The 21528-nt window shown below is 41.4% G+C and overlaps 1 protein-coding gene across 1 annotated transcript; it reads right to left on the bottom strand.

Annotated features, from left to right (window-relative positions):
- Positions 1–16: 16 nt before the first annotated feature.
- On the bottom strand, positions 17–20408 carry HTRA4 (HtrA serine peptidase 4). Its single transcript, XM_049866275.1, is given in 11 exon segments — positions 17–890; positions 4242–4278; positions 4281–4336; positions 4752–4811; positions 5652–5764; positions 14293–14325; positions 14927–15121; positions 18119–18311; positions 19441–19549; positions 20022–20135; positions 20138–20408. Coding segments are annotated over 11 exon segments (1278 nt in total). The 5' UTR covers positions 20340–20408; the 3' UTR covers positions 17–724.
- Positions 20409–21528: the final 1120 nt, after the last annotated feature.

The following is a 21528-nucleotide window of genomic DNA, read 5'->3' on the forward strand; positions in this document are numbered from 1 at the left end:
ACTAATGTTACCAGGAGGAAGAGATGGGTAAAAAAGCTAAAAGTCTGCAAGTTATTAAAGAAGCTGTTTTATAGCACAAGCCCTTCCCACAGTCAGAAAAGCTATTGGAGACCAAAGTTGTTTCCATTGCTGGAATGATGGATGATAACTTAAGAATCATAAGTAATAGTCCAGTGTAGCCATCTGCTATTGCCAGTTTCAATTCAACTTCTAAAAAGATGCTTGTCCTCTGTAAACACAAATGCTGGTCACACGGGATACAACCTGAAAAACTGACTTGAGTAAAGGAATATTATTAAAAACTTTATTTCCCTTGCATTCTGAATTCTGGATGTTTCTTAATATTTGGTAGGTAGATCTATTTGTATGTATATGTTATATTGAGTTTGCGGCAATAGAGGAATTTTAAAATACTGAAGCCCCTCTCTCCAGGTTAAATTAGGAACTAGGCCTGTTTTCCCATTGTTTATCTTTAAATACAATTTTATCAGCTTCCCAGACTTCCTGGCACCACATCCTTCCATTCTGCTTAGTCAGGCTTTTCAGCAGCAGTACCACACCCCCAACCTAATGATCCCTGAACATGTGGGTGTATTTTAAAGCATTTATTTTTCTTTGTAAAAAAGAGCGCCGAAAACACCTTGCCATCCTTGGCATACCTTCTGTACCAACCAGGGAATACAGCTTTGGTTTTGTTAGATCATCTCTCTTTAAAGCAAGATGCTCAATTGATTATTTCAGGTACGACTGTCAGGATCAAAGTTGGACTTCTCCAACAAACCACGATGGAAAGGGAATCATTGCCCTTAACAGCTTCAGTAACATCAGTTGTAGTGGTAACAGGTTGCCCATTTATGCTGACAATTACATCGTGGTCTCTCAACCCAGAGCTGGGAGGAAGAAAAATAAAAAGACCATGAAACGAGAAGAAAAGCTTATCCCCACCTAGAATTTTATGTCCATCTCTTTTGGCACTATTTTGCTGGCATTAAGCATACAAACCAGGAAGCCAGAGATAGTACTCAATTCTTCTAAATATAAAGAGCTATTTTAACATGTGCTGTGAAATCACCTGGAGCACAACAATCCTATTTACCTTCATAAGTGACTACCCTACCAGAATCGTGTGTAAATAATTGACTCTTCCCATACAATGGATTTGGTTTGGAACAGGGAGTTTATTAATCACTGGCCTCTATTAACCTCAAACACACCCCAGGTCTTAGAAGCAAAAGTGAACAGTCCAAACAATACATTTTCCCTCAGACGGTTATACTCTGATCAGTTTGATTTTGACAGCCCACTTTCTTGCCCCATCTTCACTCATAGTTTACAGAACTGGAGACTGTGTTGAGCTGCACTATAGATCAGTCTAAACTTTGTAAGTCTAAATGTTTAGGGCTCTGGTTTTAGGCTCATTTCCCCCAAAGCTGTGATTACATTCAGTCTCCAATAGATTTACCTCACATAGAATATATATTCTAGAAACAAACCAGCTCCAAATACGAAACACAATAAATATGTAACCATGCTGATAATTTGTCTTTAAGGTGACAATACACTGTAAAAGAAACCATCAAATTAAATGACTCCAGGAAATACTAAGAGAAATGGGGGGGCCCAAGAAAGAATAATAATGTGGCAGGAGTATCAATATATGTGCAGTTGATAAACAGATTGGAGAAACGGGGTTTAAAGCAACAGAATGTGAAGAGAAGTTTGAGTGTAGAACTAACTAAAAGCAGGAGAAACTTTTAGAACAAGGACAGCTCAGGTAGATGACTTGGGATGGTGTGCACCCCCACCAAATAATAATAATAATAGCCTTATGCCATAGGTATTATTTTACAGTGGAAGCAGTTGTGGTACAGAAGCGTTAAGTAACTTGTAGTATAACCATCTGGTGAAAATATTGTCTGGACTGTTGTCTTTTGCTTGTAAAACCCAGGGTGTGCTGGAGATTAGTGAGATTAGAAGCTAAACTCCCCATTCCAAACCAAATCCGCTGTATGGAAGGAGTAACCTTCTTACACATGATTCTAATAGGATAGTAATTTTATAATGGGAAATAGGATTATTGTGCTCCAGGGGATTTCACAGCCCATCTTACAGCAGCCCCATATTTGTAAAATTTGATCCTGGGTCTTTCTGACTTGAAACTCCATCTTGCCAGTAAATCCCTCCGCCCCTCAGAAATAAGAAAAAAAAAAAAAAAAAACCCTTTGCCATCGAGTAGATTCTGACTCATCGTGACCCTACAGGACAGAGCAGAACTTCCCTGTAGCGTTTCCAAAGAGAGCCTGGCAAATTTGAACTGGTGACCCTTTGGTTAGTAGCTAAGCACTTAACCACTATACCACCAGGGTTTCCACTTGGAAACAAGAGAAGCAGGGTAATACGGGGGTTAAGAGCAGAAGCTGAAGCACATCTCTGCTCTCTGACTGATTGTGAAACTCTACACAGTAATTAACTTCTCTGTACCATGGCTACTTCCTCTGTAAAATAATATCTACATCATAAGACTGTTGGGTGTTCACAGGACTGTATAAAACACCTAAAGTGGTACCTGAGTGCTTAATAAGTGTCAGCTATTAGGAATGTAATTATTATTATTAGGTATACGTGATGAAAGAAAGAATGAATCTGTTTATCAGTGGTTTTGAGCAGTAATGCTTACATTTTGATGTGCATACAAATCACCTGGGGAGCTTGTTAAAAATGCAGTTTTGATTTAGCGGATGTAGGGTGGGGCGTGTGAGTCTCCTTTTCTAACAGGCTCCAGGTGACGCTAATGCTGCCGGGCTACAGACCACATTTTGAGAAGCAAGGGCTTAAAGAGCTGAAAGAAATACTTTTGGCCTTGAACCAGAAGTTAAAAATAAGGAAGTGGGGGAGGACACTAACCAGAAAAGTCTGGAAAAGCCTGTGACAAGCCACATTTAGTAACATGAGACCTATCAGTTATTCTGAACAGTTAGTACCCTATGATTTCTTTCCCCCTTGAAAAGGAGTTAATTAACATAATCTAAACAGATTACTGCGCTCTTAAGAAACAAAAACAATGAGTGAGGGATATTGTAGAAGTACAAGACGACAGACCCAAGAAAATAATATCTATAGGACAAGCCACCTCTTTACTTAGTATAAATGTCTCAAAACATCAGTAAAATTAGCTGAAGAACTGTTTTCTGGGCTGCTCTAGCCTTTGCTTCACTTCACAGTTCTTAGGGCTCTTCGGAAGGATCCCTGGTGGCACAGTGGTTAAACACTTGGCTACTAGCCAGAAGGTCAGTGGTTCAAACCCACCAGTGGCTCCATAGGAGAAAGATGTGGCAGACTGCTTCCATAAAGATTTACAGCCTTGAAAACCTACGGGGCAATTCTACTCTGTCCTATAGGGTCACTAGCAGTCGGAATCAACTTGACAGCAATAGGTATTAGTGCTCGTCTCTGGTACTGTCATCCAAGTTTAATGGAAAAGTGCTTAAAAATATTTAAATGTACTAAAACTTTGGCTTTAACTACAAAAATGGGTCTCCAGCCCTCTTGATTCTTCTGATTGTTAATAACTAAGGTATCAAAAAGGCTAGATTTGGGAATTCCTACCAAAATTAAACTTACGCTATCATATCATGAACTCTTCTTGAGCTACAGAGAACCATCCCCATCCAAAAAAATAAAGCCCTTACAAATGCACGAGTCTAAATCAACTCTGTCCAACAGAGATAAAATGCAAGCCACATATGTAATTTTAAATTTTCCAGTAGCCACATTTAAAAAAGTAAAAAGAAACAAGTGAAATTATCTTATTTAACTCATTATATCCAAAATATTATCATTTCAATATGTAATATACATTTAAAAATTACTAATGAGGCATTTTACATTCCATTTCATGTAAGTCTTTGAAATCCACTAGAAACAACATACCTGCTGGATGTGTTACTATACAACATCTTCCACGATGCAGTGATTAAAGTGAAATGCAGCCCTTCCAAAACAGTGAAGTTGTGTACAATGAAAAAATACTTCACTCTGTTCCCATTTTTGAAATTGAAATTAAGAAAAATTAAATAAAATTTAAAACTCAGTTGCACTAGGCTCATTCCAAGTGCTCAATAGCCACACGTGAGCAGTGGCCACCAGACTTGGAAGCATAAGTCTAGATCCTACAGACGGTTACCAGGGCACCCATCTAGAAAGAACATAGGAGGCTGGGCAAAGTCTCGCACTTCTCTTACCTTTCAGCAGCTGTTCCTTGAATCACTTCATATACAAAACCCCTGAACTCACATCAGGGAAATCTGGATCCTGCCTTTTCAATTCTTGCAGAAGGCTAAGAGAAATTAAGAGAACCTTCTCATAAGGTTAAGAGGCACAATTAATTAGTCCACCTGAGCCATCATAAAAGCCTCTAAGTGTTAGTAGGACTCTTATCTGTCCTGGTCAATAGCCAATGAGGATTGCATCAAGCCAATGACAATTATTCTTCCCTGGGGGTGGTGTGATTCTCTGTGCAGGAGCCTAGAACCATTGGACATTATAAAACATAGACATAGTGAAAGAGGCTGCTGAAAAGCATAGTTAATGCTGGCGCAAGCAGAGGCAGGTACATACGCTATGACAAGTAGGGCCTACAGTTACAAGAGTACCTACCTGTAGTCCAAACGGGCTAGCTGCCCTCTTAAGACTGTCCAGCTATGGCTTTTGCTTCTGAAAAACAACCCAGACATATTTAAATGCATGCTTACTTCATAGTGAGGGGCAACATTTGCAGACTCAAGTATTTCTTCTGTGAAAGAACCTTTCCTAGAAGAAAGGAGAATTATCATGTCCCTAACAACAAAAACTTCTTTCCTTTTAGCATAGATTAAAAGCCACCTAAGTCACACAATATCCCGACTAGTATAGCTGCCCTTTCAGGCTGTCAGCCATGAGATACTTGCTTCAGAAAAACCTTTGTCATTAACACATACACTCTTCCCACCCACCACCTCCACCTCCAGCCCAGGAGTTTTCATTTCTATAGTAGGTTAAACCAGATAATCCTGGGTTCAACTCATGCTTGGTTTTTGTGACTAATCCACCAATTTTGCACCCCAAACCAGCATTAGAGGAGCTGGGCACAAGTGACCCAGTACTCTAGAGAATTCAATTAACCGTCTCCTTTACAAAAGATTGAGTACGTCTATAAAACACAAAAAACCTGTTGCCGTTGAGTCGATTCTGACTCATAGCAACCCCATGTGTTACACAGCAGAATTGCTCCACAGGGTTTTCTTTACTCCATGGGCTGTAATCTTTACAGGTACAGACTGTTAAGCACTCAACTATTAGCCAAAAGGCTGGTGGTTTGAACCCACCCAGAGGCACCTCAGAAGAGACGCCTGGTGGAAAGTCACAGCCTTGAAAACCCTCTGGAGCCCAGTCCTACTCTGCACACACAGGGTCGTCATGAGTCAGAGCAGACTCGATGGCAATTAACAACAACCATCTTTACAGAAGCAGGTTGCCAGGCCTCTCTTCCACGGCACCACTGGGTGCGTTCAAACTGCCAACCTTTAGGTTAGCAGCCACTTGCAAACCACTTACACCACCTGAGGACCTTTGTGAAACACAAGAGGTATCAAAAAAGCCTAACCCTCTCAGCTTTCAACTGGCGCTCATAGAACTCTTCCAAGAACTGTCGAATTCGATCTGAGGGAATTGCAAAAGAGATCCCTGCTGTCACCTTCAGTGTATTTATGCCAATCACATCACCATCCTGGAACAGGATGAGACATTCAGTCAACGAGTTGTGTGCAAACTGATCAGTGCAAAACCAGAACAAGTAAAGGAAGGTGTGAAGCTAGTCATGTAGAGTGAGAATACAGAAGGGCTAGAGGATGTCACGTTATAGGGCTGGGAGAGGGGACCTGAGGAGTGCAAAAGTCAGAAGATCAAGGTTGCCGAGGCATTTCTTTTTTAATGTCAAGCTCATTTTTTTCTTTCTCTAAATTACACTGATTTTGAAGGTGAACCACATCAAATTCTTAGGGAATCTAGACTTTCTGGAGCCATAGAGTCTGAATGCCCTGAAATAATGTTTCAGCCTTTTTAAACTTTAAACCAAGTAAACCCCCCCAAGTCGTCTTTAAGCCAAACAATACTTTAGCTTTACCTTAATTTGTAAAGAATGTCTGCCTTGAGCATTGTGCTCTTTCAAAGAACTAACAGCGGATCAAATGGACAACAGCAACTCTATAGGCTGGAGAAGAAATTTAGGAGGCAGTGAGTTTATCTTAATGGGGGAGGAAGGATTCACAAAAGGAGGGTGAGAATGGTTGCACACCAGAAAGGATGTAATCAGTATCACTGAATTGTACCTGTAGAAACTGTTGAATCGATGTATGTTTTGCGTGTACATTTTCAACAACAAAAACAAGTATTATTTTTTTAAGGGAGCCAGTTTGTATGTCGTCACAAATGAAAGAACAAAGTGTTTGCCTTTTTATTACTTAAATAAAACTAAAACTGAAGATGGAAAAGGCAAAGAAGCTGTTGAATTCCTGCAACACTTCAATGTAACTGTTCAGAAGAATTAGCAAAACTGGTATTAGGGAACAAAGATCTGCTAAGTGGGAAACATTTTCCTCTTTTAAGTACTTCATCAGCCTTTAGCCATTACTTTGATAGGTAACGGAAGAGGTAGGTCTGAGGTGTGGCCTGACACTATGCATTTCATTCCAACTCTAGTATACTCATGGTCTAATGGGGAAGGCAGGTACAAAAAATTACATGTAATAAACAAAAACACTCTGTAATTTCACACACAACTCATCTTCCTAAATACAAGTGTAATTTTCAAAGAGGAACCAGAAACAACAGCTCAGAGGGACTCAGCATTATCACAGATAATGTCAAACATCATTGCGCTCCCTTATGTTTTCACTTGTGTTGGACAACTAGAAACCCTGGCATTTCCACCAGAGAAGCTGGATAAAAGTTGAAGTGTAAAATACATGACAGAGCAACGGATGGTTGTTTTGGCTTTTTTTCTCACCTACAAGCAGGTTAAGACTAAAAAGCTGGACAAGGCATATCATGCAATTAGCATTTTTGGTTAAGAGTTAGTTCTTCACATGTAGCAGCAGGGGGTCTGCAAGGGTCTACATTATATGGTACAATTGATCATTTGTCATAAATCTGGATTTGATACCCAGGACTTTGGTAACTACCCAATGAAAACAGAAATCATGTAGGAGAGAAAAACTTCACAGGAAGCCAGAACCCTAGTGGCTCTCAGTTGGATGAAATCACACGCCAGGATGATAAATCCATCACAGATCTTAAATTTTTACTAACCACTTATTTAAGATCCAAGAATAGGAAAGCCGAGGCGGAGCCAAGATGGCGGACTAGGCAGACGCTACCTCGGATCCCTCTTACAACAAAGACACGGAAAAACAAGTGAATCGATCACATACGTAACAATCTACGAACCCTGAACAACAAACACAGATTTAGAGACGGAGAACGAACTAATACGGGGAAGCAGCGATTGTTTCCAGAGCCTGGAGCCAGCGTACCAGTCAGGTACGGCACAAGCACAGAGAGCTGCTCCACCCCCCTGAACTAACCCCAGGAGGGGGACCAGCCGGTTCCACGGGCGACGTGGGATGCAGCCGGTAGGAGAAGTCCCCGGGAGGCAGTGACTGGTCTTGGAGCAGAAAGAGCAACGTCCAAGCCGGGGAACCGTCCTGCAGGGATTTGGACTGGACGCAGGCGGCTTCATTAACATCTGAATAGCCTGAGCCAGAGGGAGAACTCTGATAGGGATCTGACTGCATTTTTTTTTTAGCGGATTTTCTGGAAAAACTAGTTTCCCAGTGATGGCTCGGAGACAACAATCCATATCAAACCACATAAAGAAGCAGACCATGACAGCTTCTCCAACCCCCCAAACAAAAGAATCAAAATCTTTCCCAAATGAAGATACAATCTTGGAATTATCAGATACAGAATATAAAAAACTACCTTACAGAATGCTTAATGATATCACAAATGAAATTAGGATAACTGCAGAAAAAGCCAAGGAACACACTGATAAAACTGTTGAAGAACTCAAAAAGATTATTCAAGAACATACTGGAAAAATTAATAAGTTGCAAGAATCCATAGAAAGACAACATGTAGAAATCCAAAAGATTAACAATAAAATTACAGAATTAGACAACACACTAGGAAGTCAGAGGAGCAGACTCGAGCAATTAGAATGCAGACTGGGACATCTGGAGGACCAGGGAATCAACACCAACATAGCTGAAAAAAAATCAGATAAAAGAATTTAAAAAAATGAAGAAACCCTAAGAATTATGTGGGACTCTATCAAGAAGGATAACCTGCGGGTGATTGGAGTCCCAGAACAGGGAGGGGGGACAGAAAACACAGAGAAAATAGTTGAAGAACTCCTGACACAAAACTTCCCTGACATCATGAAAGACGAAAGGATAGCTATCCAAGATGCTCATCGAACCCCATTTAAGATTGATCCAAAAAGAAAAACACCAAGACATATTATCATCAAACTCACCAAAACCAAAGATAAACAGAAAATTTTAAAGGCAGCCAGGGAGAAAAGAAAGGTTTCCTTCAAGGGAGAATCAATAAGAATATGTTCTGACTACTCAGCAGAAACCATGCAGGCAAGAAGGGAATGGGACGACATATACAGAACACTGAAGGAGAAAAACTGCCAGCCAAGGATCATATATCCAGCAAAACTCTCTCTGAAATATGAAGGCGAAATTAAGATATTTACAGACAAACACAAGTTTAGAGAATTTGCAAAAACCAAACCAAAGCTACAAGAAATACTAAAGGATATTGTTTGGTCAGAGAACCAATAATATCAGATATCAGCACAACACAAGGTCACAAAACAGAACGTCCTGATATCAACTCAAATAGGGAAATCACAAAAACAAACAAATTAAGATTAATTAAAAAATAAATACACATAACAGGGAATCATGGAAGTCAATAGGTAAAAGATCACAATAATCAAAAAGAGGGACTAAAAACAGGAGGCATTGAACTGCCATATGGAGAGTGATACAAGGCGATATAGAACAATACAAGTTAGGTTTTTACTTAGAAAAATGGGGTAAATAATAAGGTAACCACAAAAAGGTATAACAACTCTATAACTCAAGATAAAAACCAAGAAAAACGTAACAACTCAACTAACATAAAGTCAAGCACTATGAAAATGAGGATCTCACAATTTACTACGAAAAACGCCTCAGCACAAAAAAGTATGTGGAAAAATGAAATTGTCAACAACACACATAAAAAGGCATCAAAATGACAGCACTAAAAACTTATTTATCTATACTTACCCTGAATGTAAATGGACTAAATGCACCAATAAAGAGACAGAGAGTCACAGACTGGATAAAGAAACACGATCCATCTCTATGCTGCCTACAAGAGACACACCTTAGACTTAGAGACACAAACAAACTAAAACTCAAAGGATGGAAAAAAGTATATCAAGCAAACAATAAGCAAAAAAGAAGAGGAGTAGCAATATTAATTTCTGACAAAATAGACTTTAGACTTAAATCCACCACAAAGGATAAAGAAGGACACTATATAATGATAAAAGGGACATTTGATCAGGAAGACATAACCATATTAAATATTTATGCACCCAATGACAGGGCTGCAAGATACATAAATCAAATTTTAACAGAATTGAAAAGTGAGATAGATACCTCCACAATTATAGTAGGAGACTTCAACACACCACTTTCGGAGAAGGACAGGACATCCAGTAAGAAGTTCAACAGAGACACGGAAGATCTAATTACAACAATCAACCAACTTGACCTCATTGACTTATACAGAACTCTCCACCCAACTGCTGCAAAATATACTTTTTTTTCTGGCGCACATGGAACATTCTCTAGAATAGACCACATATTAGGTCATAAAACAAACCTTTGCAGAGTCCAAAACATCAAAATATTACAAAGCATCTTCTCAGACCACAAGGCAATAAAACTAGAGATCAATAACAGAAAAACTAGGGAAAAGAAATCAAATACTTGGAAAATGAACAATACCCTCCTGAAAAAAGACTGGGTTATAGAAGACATCAAGGAAGGAATAAGGAAATTCTTAGAAAGCAACGAGAATGAAAATACTTCCTATCAAAACCTCTGGGACACAGCAAAAGCAGTGCTCAGAGGCCAATTTATATCAATAAATGCACACATACAAAAAGAAGAAAGAGCCAAAATCAGAGAACTGTCCCTACAACTTGAACAAATAGAAACTGAGCAACAAAAGAATCCATCAGGCACCAGAAGAAAACAAATAATAAAAATTAGAGCTGAACTAAATGAATTAGAGAACAGAAAAACAATTGAAAGACTTAACAAAGCCAAAAGCTGGTTCTTTGAAAAAATTAACAAAATTGATAAACCATTGGCTAGACTGACTAAAGAAATACAGGAAAGGAAACAAATAACCCGAATAAGAAATGAGAAGGACCACATCACAACAGAACCAAATGAAATTAAAAGAATCATTTCAGATTATTATGAAAAATTGTACTCTAACAAATTTGAAAACCTAGAAGAAATGGATGAATTCCTGGAAAAACACTACCTACCTAAACTAACACATTCAGAAGTAGAACAACTAAATAGACCCATAACAAAAAAAGAGATTGAAACGGTAATCAAAAAACTTCCAACAAAAAAAAAGTCCTGGCCCGGACGGCTTCACTGCAGAGTTCTACCAAACCTTCAGAGAAGACTTAACACCACTACTACTGAAGGTATTCCAAAGCATAGAACAAGACGGAATACTACCCAACTCATTCTATGAAACTACCATCTCCCTGATACCAAAACCAGGTAAAGACATTACAAAAAAAGAAAATTTTAGACCTATATCCCTCATGAACATAGATGCAAAAATCCTCAACAAAATTCTAGCCAATAGAATCCAACAACACATCAAAAAAATAATTCACCCTGATCAAGTGGGATTTATACCAGGTATGCAAGGCTGGTTTAATATCAGAAAAACCATTAATGTAATCCATCACATAAATAAAACAAAAGACAAAAACCACATGATCTTATCAATTGATGCAGAAAAGGCATTTGACAAAGTACAACACCCATTCATGATAAAAACTCTTACCAAAATAGGAATTGAAGGAAAATTCCTCAACATAATAAAGGGCATCTATGCAAAGCCAACAGCCAATATCACTCTAAATGGAGAGAACCTGAAAGCATTTCCCTTGAGAACGGGAACCAGACAAGGATGCCCTTTATCACCGCTCTTATTCAACATTGTGCTAGAAGTCCTAGCCAGGGCAATTAGGCTAGACAAAGAAATAAAAGGTATCCAGATTGGCAAGGAAGAAGTAAAGTTATCACTATTTGCAGATGACATGATTATATACACAGAAAACCCTAAGGAATCCTCCAGAAAACTACTGAAACTAATAGAAGAGTTTGGCAGAGTCTCAGGTTATAAAATAAACATACAAAAATCACTTGGATTCCTCTACATCAACAAAAAGAACACCGAAGAGGAAATAACCAAATCAATACCATTCACAGTAGCCCCCAAGAAGATAAGATACTTAGGAATAAATCTTACCAAGGATGTAAAAGACCTATACAAAGAAAACTACAAAGCTCTACTACAAGAAATTCAAAAGGACATACTTAAGTGGAAAAACATACCCTGCTCATGGATAGGAAGACTTAACATAGTAAAAATGTCTATTCTACCAAAAGCCATCTATACATTTAACGCACTTCCGATCCAAATTCCAATGCCATATTTTAAGGGGATAGAGAAACAAATCACCAATTTCATATGGAAGGGAAAGAAGCCCCGGATAAGCAAAGCACTACTGAAAAAGAAGAAGAAAGTGGGAGGCCTCACCTTACCTGACTTCAGAACCTACTATACAGCCACAGTAGTCAAAACAGCCTGGTATTGGTACAACAACAGACACATAGACCAATGGAACAGAATTGAGAACCCAGACATAGATCCATCCACGTATGAGCAGCTGATATTTGACAAAGGACCAGTGTCAATTAACTGGGGAAAAGATAGCCTTTTTAACAAATGGTGCTGGCATAACTGGATATCCATTTGCAAAAAAATGAAACAGGACCCATACCTCACACCATGCACAAAAACTAACTCCAAGTGGATCAAAGACCTAAACATAAAGACTAAAACGATAAAGATCATGGAAGAAAAAATTGGGACAACATTAGGAGCCCTAATACAAGGTATAAACAGAATACAAAACATTACCAAAAATGATGAAGAGAAACCCGATAACTGGGAGCTCCTAAAAATCAAACACCTATGCTCATCTAAAGACTTCACCAAAAGAGTAAAAAGACCACCTACAGACTGGGAAAGAATTTTCAGCTATGACATCTGCGACCAGCGCCTGATCTCTAAAATCTACATGATTCTGTCAAAACTCAACCACAAAAAGACAAACAACCCAATCAAGAAGTGGGCAAAGGATATGAACACACATTTCACTAAAGAAGATATTCAGGCAGCCAACAGATACATGAGAAAATGCTCTCGATCATTAGCCATTAGAGAAATGCAAATTAAAACTACGATGAGATTCCATCTCACACCAGCAAGGCTGGCATTAATCCAAAAAACACAAAATAATAAATGTTGGAGAGGCTGCGGAGACATTGGAACTCTCATACACTGCTGGTGGGAATGTAAAATGTACAACCACTTTGGAAATCCATCTGGCGTTATCTTAAACAGTTAGAAATAGAACTACCATACAACCCAGAAATCCCACTCCTAGGAATATACCCTAGAGATACAACAGCCTTCATACAAACAGATATATGCACACCCATGTTTATTGCAGCTCTGTTTACAATAGCAAAAAGTTGGAAGCAACCAAGGTGTCCATCTACGGATGAATGGGTAAATAAATTGTGGTATATTCACACAATGGAATACTACGCATCGATAAAGAACAGTGACGAATCTCTGAAACATTTCATAACATGGAGGAACCTGGAAGGCATTATGCTGAGCGAAATGAGTCAGAGGCAAAAGGACAAATATTGTATAAGACCACTATTATAAGATCTTGAGAAATAGTAAACCTGAGAAGAACACATACTTTTGTGGTTACGAGGGGGGGAGGGAGGGAGGGTGCGAGAAGGGTTTTTTATTGATTAATCAGTAGATAAGAACTGCTTTAGGTGAAGGGAAAGACAACACTCAATACATGGAAGGTCAGCTCAACTGGACTGGACCAAAAGCAAAGAAGTTTCCGGGATAAAATGAATGCTTCAAAGGTCAGCGGAGCAAGTGCGGGGGTCTGGGGAACATGGTTTGCGGGGACTTCTAAGTCAATTGGCAAAATAATTCTATTATGAAATCATTCTGCATCCCACTTTGAAATGTGGCGTCTGGGGTCTTAAATGCTAACAAGCGGCCATCTAAGATGCAGCAATTGGTCTCAACCTACCTGGAGCAAAGGAAAATGAAGAACACCAAGGCCACACGACAACTAAGAGCCCAAGAGACAGAAAGGGCCACATGAACCAGAGACCTACATCATCCTGAGACCAGAAGAACTAGTTGGTGCCCGGCCACAATCGATGACTGCCCTGACAGGGAGCACAGCAGAGGACCCCTGAGGGAGCAGGAGATCAGTGGGATACAGACCCCAAATTCTTATAAAAAGACCAAACTTAATGGTCTGACTGAGACTGGAGGAATCCCGACGGCCATGCTCCCCAGACCTTCAGTTGACACAGGACAGGAACCATCCCCGAAGACAACTCATCAGAAATGAAAGGGACTGGTTAGCGGGTGGGAGAGAGACGCTGATGAAGAGTGAGCTAATGATACCAGGTGGACACTCGAGATTGTGTTGGCAACTCTTGTCTGGAGGGGGGATGGGAGGATAGAGAGAGAGGGAAGCCGGCAAAATTGTCAAGAAAGGAGAGACTGAAAGGGCTGACTCAAGAGGGGGAGAGCAAGTGGGAGTAGGGAGTGAGATGTATGTAAACTTATATGTGACAGACTGATTGGATTTGTAAACGTTCACTTGAAGCTTAATAAAAGTTATTAAAAAAAAAAAAGAATAGGAAAGCCTCGTTCCACAAATCTCTACATAGGAGCGACAGCCATGTCTGCATCAGAGAATTTGTAAAGTTTTTGAAAGTTAGGAAAAGACATGAAGCAACAAGGAAAGTGGCCACTCACCGAGTTCACCAGAGGCCCCCCAGAGTTCCCATGCTGAAAAGGTGAATTAAAAAAAAAAAAAGAAAACCATCAGTAAGGTTAATAAATGCATTTCTCGTCATTTATACTTAATTCCTAAAATTTACCAAAAGCAGCCTGTTCTACCCACAGCTGTCAAGTCAATTCCAACTCATAGCAACCCCATAGGACAGAGCAGAACTGCCCCATAGAGTTCCCAAGGAGTGCCTGGCAGATTCAAACTGCCGACCTCTTGGTTAGCAGCCGTAGCACTTAACCACTACACCACCAGGATTTCCCAGCCTGCTGTAGTGAACCCCTATTCCTCCAAGGCATGCAAAATTGTGTCCCCACCATCACCAATACCAAAGTCAGTGTAGGCCTAGAACAGCAGCAAAAGGACCACCACAGCAGTGGACCTCTCTGACATACCCTGAGAGACCACCCAATATCATGGATCCCAGTTATCCCATCAAACAGGCAGAACTCTAACAACGGGGCATTCTATACCTCTTTAAGGATCTAACTGAACTCTGGATCCCCAAAAGGCCAAAGGGAAAAAGAGATCACTGAGGTTTTCTTCTCATTGTACTGTCAGTATCTTACGGGCTGAGTATGGCCCTCCTAAGTGACTTACATTAATTATGGCATCAGTCTGGATATAATCCATGTCTGAATCATTCAGCCCCAGCTCTTTGCCCCCTCTCTGTGTGCTGCTGACAATTCCTGCTGTCACCGTGTTCTGCAGACAATATGGGCTGCCCAAGGCCACCACAAACTCTCCAGCCCGAAGGTCAGATGATTTTCCCAGCAGCAATACAGGAAGGTCAGTCTGTACATGGGTGAGGGAGAATAAGGAAGACAGGATGAACAGATCAAGAATAAATCAACCAAATTTGTGTATAATACATATATGACATAATATCTATCATTTTGGCACTTATAATCTAAGAATCACCTACCCACACACATTCTACCACTGCCTTATGCTTCTTTCTCAAATTCCAGCTACAAACTCTCACTAGTTAAGGTGATCAGTATCATCTCTAAGATCTGAAATGATTTTTGTAGAAACGCCTATAAGTTAACCACCAATGCAGTAACTAATGCACAGAATCTGACATTACCAGTTTACTTAGTACCATTCCAGCTCAAAAGTTTACAGTCACAGTTAACAAGTAACGACAGAAAGGAGATCATCCAGAATGGTGCTTCTCAATCTTTAATGTGCACACAAATAATCTGGGGCTCTTATTAAAATATGGATTCTGATTCAGTCAGTCTTGGTGGGGCCTGAGACCCCGCATTTCTGCAAAGCTCTCAGATGATGTCGATGGTGCTGATGTGAAGCCACACTTAGCTTAGCAAGGACCTCAGAGTATTCCTTAGCTGAAGTCTTCTTAAAATCAAACAGTAGTTTAGCTTAACTAGTAAAAAATATCTGCCTTGAGCATTGTGCTCTTTAAAGAGCTATCTATATGGGATCAAGAAGTCCTGGTGGTACAGCAGTTAAACTTTTGGCTGCTAACCAAAAGGTCGGGAGTTCAAATCCACTAGCTGCTCCTTGGAAAGCCTACGGGGCAGTTCTACTCTGTCCTGCAGCATCTCTGTGAGTCAGAATCGACTCAATGGCAACAGGTTTTTATACGGAATCAAACTGACAACAGCAATTCAAAAGATTAGATAGGAACCTCAGGGGGCAGTGAGTTTTGGTGAATGCTGGAGGAACAACTCAGAAAAGGAGGGTGAGAATGGCTGCACAAATCAAAGAATGTAATCAGCGCCACTGAATTATACATGTAGGAACTGTTTAATTGTTGTATGTTTTGGTGTGTATATTCTCAACAACAAAATACAGTAAAACCTGAGAAAGCCAGAACCTGTATAAACCGGAAACCTGTCAGAGAAGGAAAACTGAAATATCTTCCATTAAATGAGCAACAGAAAAGTGGTAAGACTGCACCCTGTCAAAGGCAGAAAACTTTCAAGACCTGAAAAAAACAAAGCATTTCTGTCAAGTTCCATCTCTTACAGAATTTACTGTAAATAAAAAATTTTTTTAATTACATATATGACAACAAAATCCAGTTTTTGCTTTAAAATTACAACCCAAAGGACATAAATCATCTCTCAATACAGACACAAAACTGGGGTTGGCATATATAATAAAGAAAACATGAAAAAAACAAACAAAAAAAAGTATTCCTCTGCTGAGACTGCTTGTGTACAACAAACACCTCAAGGGATTTTGTTCCTTGTTTTGGAGGTTTAGGGTCGGGATTTCATGAACATCCCAGTTAATTGGCCTAATAACGTGTTCAGTGCTTCTGTTCTACCTCCTAGTTTGTTGCCTAGTGCCTGGGGTCTTAAAAGCTTGCAGGTGGCTGTTCAAGGTACAACAATTGGTCTCTATTCACCTGGAGCAACAACGGAGGAAGAAGAGTCAGGAACAGTGGTGTCACCAGGGTTGGTGTCACCCCGTCCATGGGCCTCCTCCTATACCAGACCATGCTGACTACTTACAATATTGTAGCTAAAACACCAGAAAAGCCGACATAAAACATAAAAACACCAACAGTGCATACTTGTAATGCATGCGGATGAAACTACATGATTCGTAGTGTCCTTGTCATTGGGTAATAACGACATCTCTGACCAGAGCACATTAGAAGGTTCAAAAAGTAAATGAGCATAGAGTTTTAGCCTTGTAGGTATACTGATACATGTAAACTGGGCTTATGAAAAATATTTTTATTAACTATGAGGATATTTTTATAAAAAATAAATTTCTGCTGAAACTCTGCACAAAAATTTTATAGTCATTTTGGTGTCAACCCCTCTGAAGTGTCACCCGGTGTGGTCTGCACCCCCTGCACTCCCCTAGTGACACCACTGGTCAGGAATAGGATGAAATGGAACGCATGGCTAATAGCCTCTTTTACTGTAAGACCAGAAAAACTGGATGGTGCCCAGCTACCATTACTGGGCATTTTGATCAGAGATCCCATATAAGAATCCTGATCAAAAGGGGGAAGATGTACAACAGAATTTAAAATTCACCTTGACTCTAGACTTTCTATAGCCATGGAAGGTAGATGAACCCCTGAAACTGTTGCCCTGAGATAGTCTTTAAACTTTAAATGAAAAATACCCCCTGAAGTCATCTTAAAACCGAACAATAGTTTAACTTAACTAGTAAAAAAGGTCTGCCTTGAGCATTATGCTCTTTTAAGAACTATCTGTATGGGATCAAATCAACAACAACTCAAAAGATTAGACAGGATCCTTACGGGGGCACTGAGTTTATGTTAATGGTTGAGCAAGAACTCAGAAAAGGAAGGTGTGAATGGTTGTACAACTCAAAGAATATAATCACTGCCACTAAACTGTACATGTAGAAACTATTGAACTGATGTATGTTTTGCTGTCTATATTAACAACAACAACAAAATAAATAAAATTTGAAGGAAAAAAATGTATTCCTTACCAGCTTTGAGAATTTACAATAATTGAGAAATTAAAATGATTCTGGTATAATATTGGAAGCAGAGAAATTCGTTTCCCAGAAACAGCATCTACTGAAGAAGGACTTGAAGGAGAAAAAAAAACTTCTGGAAATTGTTATCAAAGTACAGATAAGCATGGAAGAAAATTAACCAAAAATATGTTAATAATAAGTAAAGAACACCAAAGAAAGGAAACAAACAAACAAAAAAAAGCATTTACGGGGTAGAAAAGATAGTGTGGGGGTGGGATGAAGGAGAAAATATCAGCAAATTGATAAAATTCCCCAAGTATCCAGACTCTGATTCAGCCCTCAAATACTCACATTTGGCTCGGGCTTAATCAAAGCAAGGTCCAGCTTATAGTCAATGTCCTTGACAGTGGCTTCATACTGGCCCCCATTCTGGAGCTCCACCTGGATCCACTGCTGCTTAGTAAGGAAATGAGCGTCGGTAACAATGAGCCCATCCTCAGATACTATGAACCCAAAGCCACTGCGTGTAGGAATGTCCATAGTGCTGAGAGGTGACCTGTCTCAGCAAGACAACAGCGTTAAAGCAAAGGCCAGGAAAATCAGAGGGACTTCATATTTATTAAACACACCTCTGTCACGGTTTTCTCAGACATTTTCCTCTTCCCTGTTTGTGTTTTCATTTCCCCTTATGTAAATGGGCTCTGCCATGTACAGTGCCCTGCTGTCTCTTGTTCTAGAGTGCAAGACATTGAAAGCTGGTTCCAGCTTTACGTTTCCAGGGACATCCCCCCTTCTTTGGAGCTGGTCAGTACAGAAACCTGCAGGCCCTCTTCTTCAAAGAAGCCTAACCTCATCATAATACTACAGGCAAAAGGGGGCCTGATGACACAGTATCGAGGACCAAAGCAAGGAGGGAGTCCAAAGGTCTGGGTTCTGGTTTAGGTTTCACTATTAACTGTCCTTGTGACATAGGGGAGCCCTGGTGGCACAGTGGTTAAGAGCTTGGCTGCTGACCAAAAGGCTGGCAGTTCAAATCCTCCAGCTGCTCCTTAGAAACCCTATGGGGCAGTCCTACTCTGTCCCACAGGGTCACTATAAGTCGAAATCGACTCCATGGCAACGGGTTTGGTCTCTTTTCTTGGTGTGACATAGGCAAATGAATCCCCCTTTCTGGGTCTGAGTTTCCTTCCATGAAAACAAAGGGGCTGGACAAGACCACCAATAAAGTGACTTCTAGCTCTTACATCTGACTAAGTTCTGTCTGCGAGAGATGAGGGAGAAACACCAGCCACCCACGGGCAGAAGAGTAGCCCAGATTTGGAAGTCAGAATCCCTGTGCCTCAGCTCTTGGGCGAAACGACCTGGAACAGGTTATTCAACCTCTTTGCGCCTGGATTTCCTCACTGCAGTTAAGATTAAATGATGCTTACAACGCAGTCGCGCAGGGCGGAGAGCAGGGTCCCGTCCCGTTGCTGTCGAGTCGATTCCGACTCATGAAAACCCTATAGGACAGAGTAGAACTGCCGCATAGAATTTCCAAGGAGCGCCTGGTGGCTTCAAACTGCCAACCATTGCTTAGCAGCCGTTAACACTTAACCACTACGTCACCAGGTTTTCCAGAGAGCAGGGTAGGCACCCAGAAACAGCTGTGGTAGCTGGCGTCCTCCTCCTACCTCCTTAACCTGAAGAGCAGCTCCAAGTGAACCACAGATGGCGCCACCTTCTCCACCACAGCGGCGATGAAGTCGTCCTTGTTCCTGAGCCAGCCTGCCCTTCGGATCCCTGTGAAGAAATGCTCCACTCTTGTGGGCGGTGGGAACCCTCGCTCCCTTACCATATCAGTGTCGTATCTAAAACGTTTCAGTCCCTCTCTCCTCCCTCCCTCTCCATTTTCCCTCTCCTCCCTCTCTTCTGTCTCTTCGCCTATTTATTCACTGCGGTTCCGTAAAGATATGCTTCACAGGGGCCAGACCTGTCATCCCTCGTTGGAAAAAAAGCTTTTTTTTTTTTTTTTTTTTAAGGGAAGAGGGCATTCAAATAGTGTGGAGAGGAAAAAGGAAAGAAACCACGTGGGAACCAGTAAAGAAGCACCTATCAGGAGTAATGAAAATCAGGAACAAAAACTGGAGGCAAATAGAGCCTCAGGGAGGACCCCGCGGCCAGCTCTGAGACTGAAATAGGGTAATATTTATTTACGCTCCTTAAGAAACTTCGAAAAAGTGTTCCCCGGGAGCCCGCGCGGCTTTCCGCTCGCCTGTGTCCCGGCGGCCTCCCTTCTGCACCGCCACGGCCGGGAGCGCGCCGCGGGGACGCACGGCGCGGTTCTCGGCGCGGAGCGCGCACAGGCTGGGGTAGGTGCGCCCGCCGCTGGGCAGCCGCAAGTGCCGAGCCACGCGCCGCCGAGGCCCTCGCGTCTGAACGGCGCGCGGCACGGCATGCCCAACGCGCAGGGACGTCTGCGCGCCCCGTCGCAGGCCTCGCCCTCGGCCGCGGCGCAGACGCGGCAACAGCGGCAGTGGTCCAGCACCGGAGTCACCCCCGCAAGGCAGGTGGGCAGCGGGGGGGAGCGCATCGGAGCCGCGGGGCAGGGAAGCGAGGTCCTGAATCTCCTAGCCTCGACGCTGTGTACAGGCACCGGGGGCAGCAGCAACCACGTCGGGAGGAAGTGCCCGAGCCCAGCTGGCCGCCGCTGAGGTCTAGGAATCTTGCTCCTTTCCTTCTTCCCTTCCACCTTTCCAGTTATTTCACTCTACCCGCAACAGCTCTAAAAAAGAGCAACAGTCCCTCTGAACAGGGTGTCGCCTCCGCCAATTCCCTGATTTAAGGGGCAGAGTCTGGCAGACCTCTCCACACACACACACACACGCCCCTCACACCCCCACCCAGCTATGTCCCCCTGCTTCTGCCCCGGGGCCAGGCCCACCCCCAGGCAATAAAGGGAGAACCGTAGCCCTAGCCTGAGCAGGAAATCCATAAAACCAATCATGAGAACAGACTGATCACCCACCCACGGACAGAGGTCAGCGTTAGGAAGACACACAACCATATATATTTCAGTATTTCACATGGTTTTATTACAAAACAAGCAACAAAACAGTTTTAGAAAATTATTTTTTGCTACACACCAATTAGGAGATCACATAAAATGAGAAGCATAACAGTTTCCATGCACTCAGCTCAGTGCTTAGGGCGAGTGCATTTCACAGCTGAAGCAGACTGGTTCAAAACAGAATCATGCCACACCATCACAAGCAGCGGGAGAGGGGTTCAAACGGTATGTTTTTGCCGGACATAAGCTTTATTCAAACTCTAGCGGGAGACTGTAGTTGACTGCTGCAGGCAGTAACGCAGACAAGAGAGAAAAACTGAATAGGGAAAAAAAAAAAGTGATGCCGGCAGCAAATGTTTAATAAGCCGGTCCATTTCTGACACGTTCAAAGTTTATAAACGGAGTTGATTTGGGAAACTCAATTTCTAAAGTGCTGTTACCTCCATGTGCCTGTTTGTTATCTGATTAACTGTGAGAACAAACGTTATCAAATCCCACTGCTCAAAGACTTAATCTGCTATTTATTCACTGGGTCATTTTACCCCGTATCAGAGTGTGGAAGGAAAAACCCCTTTGTTTCAAGTGCACGGAGACACTGAACCTTAAATCTACTCTTTCTCACCAGAGCTCATCATTCTACTCAGAAATAGGTGTGCAAATCCAGGATTTTGACCTAAGAGCTCTCTACACAATGTACTGCTTAACAGAACTC

This window comes from Elephas maximus, chromosome 22, assembly GCF_024166365.1.
Source record: "Elephas maximus indicus isolate mEleMax1 chromosome 22, mEleMax1 primary haplotype, whole genome shotgun sequence".
NCBI classification, from domain to species: Eukaryota; Metazoa; Chordata; class Mammalia; order Proboscidea; family Elephantidae; genus Elephas; species Elephas maximus.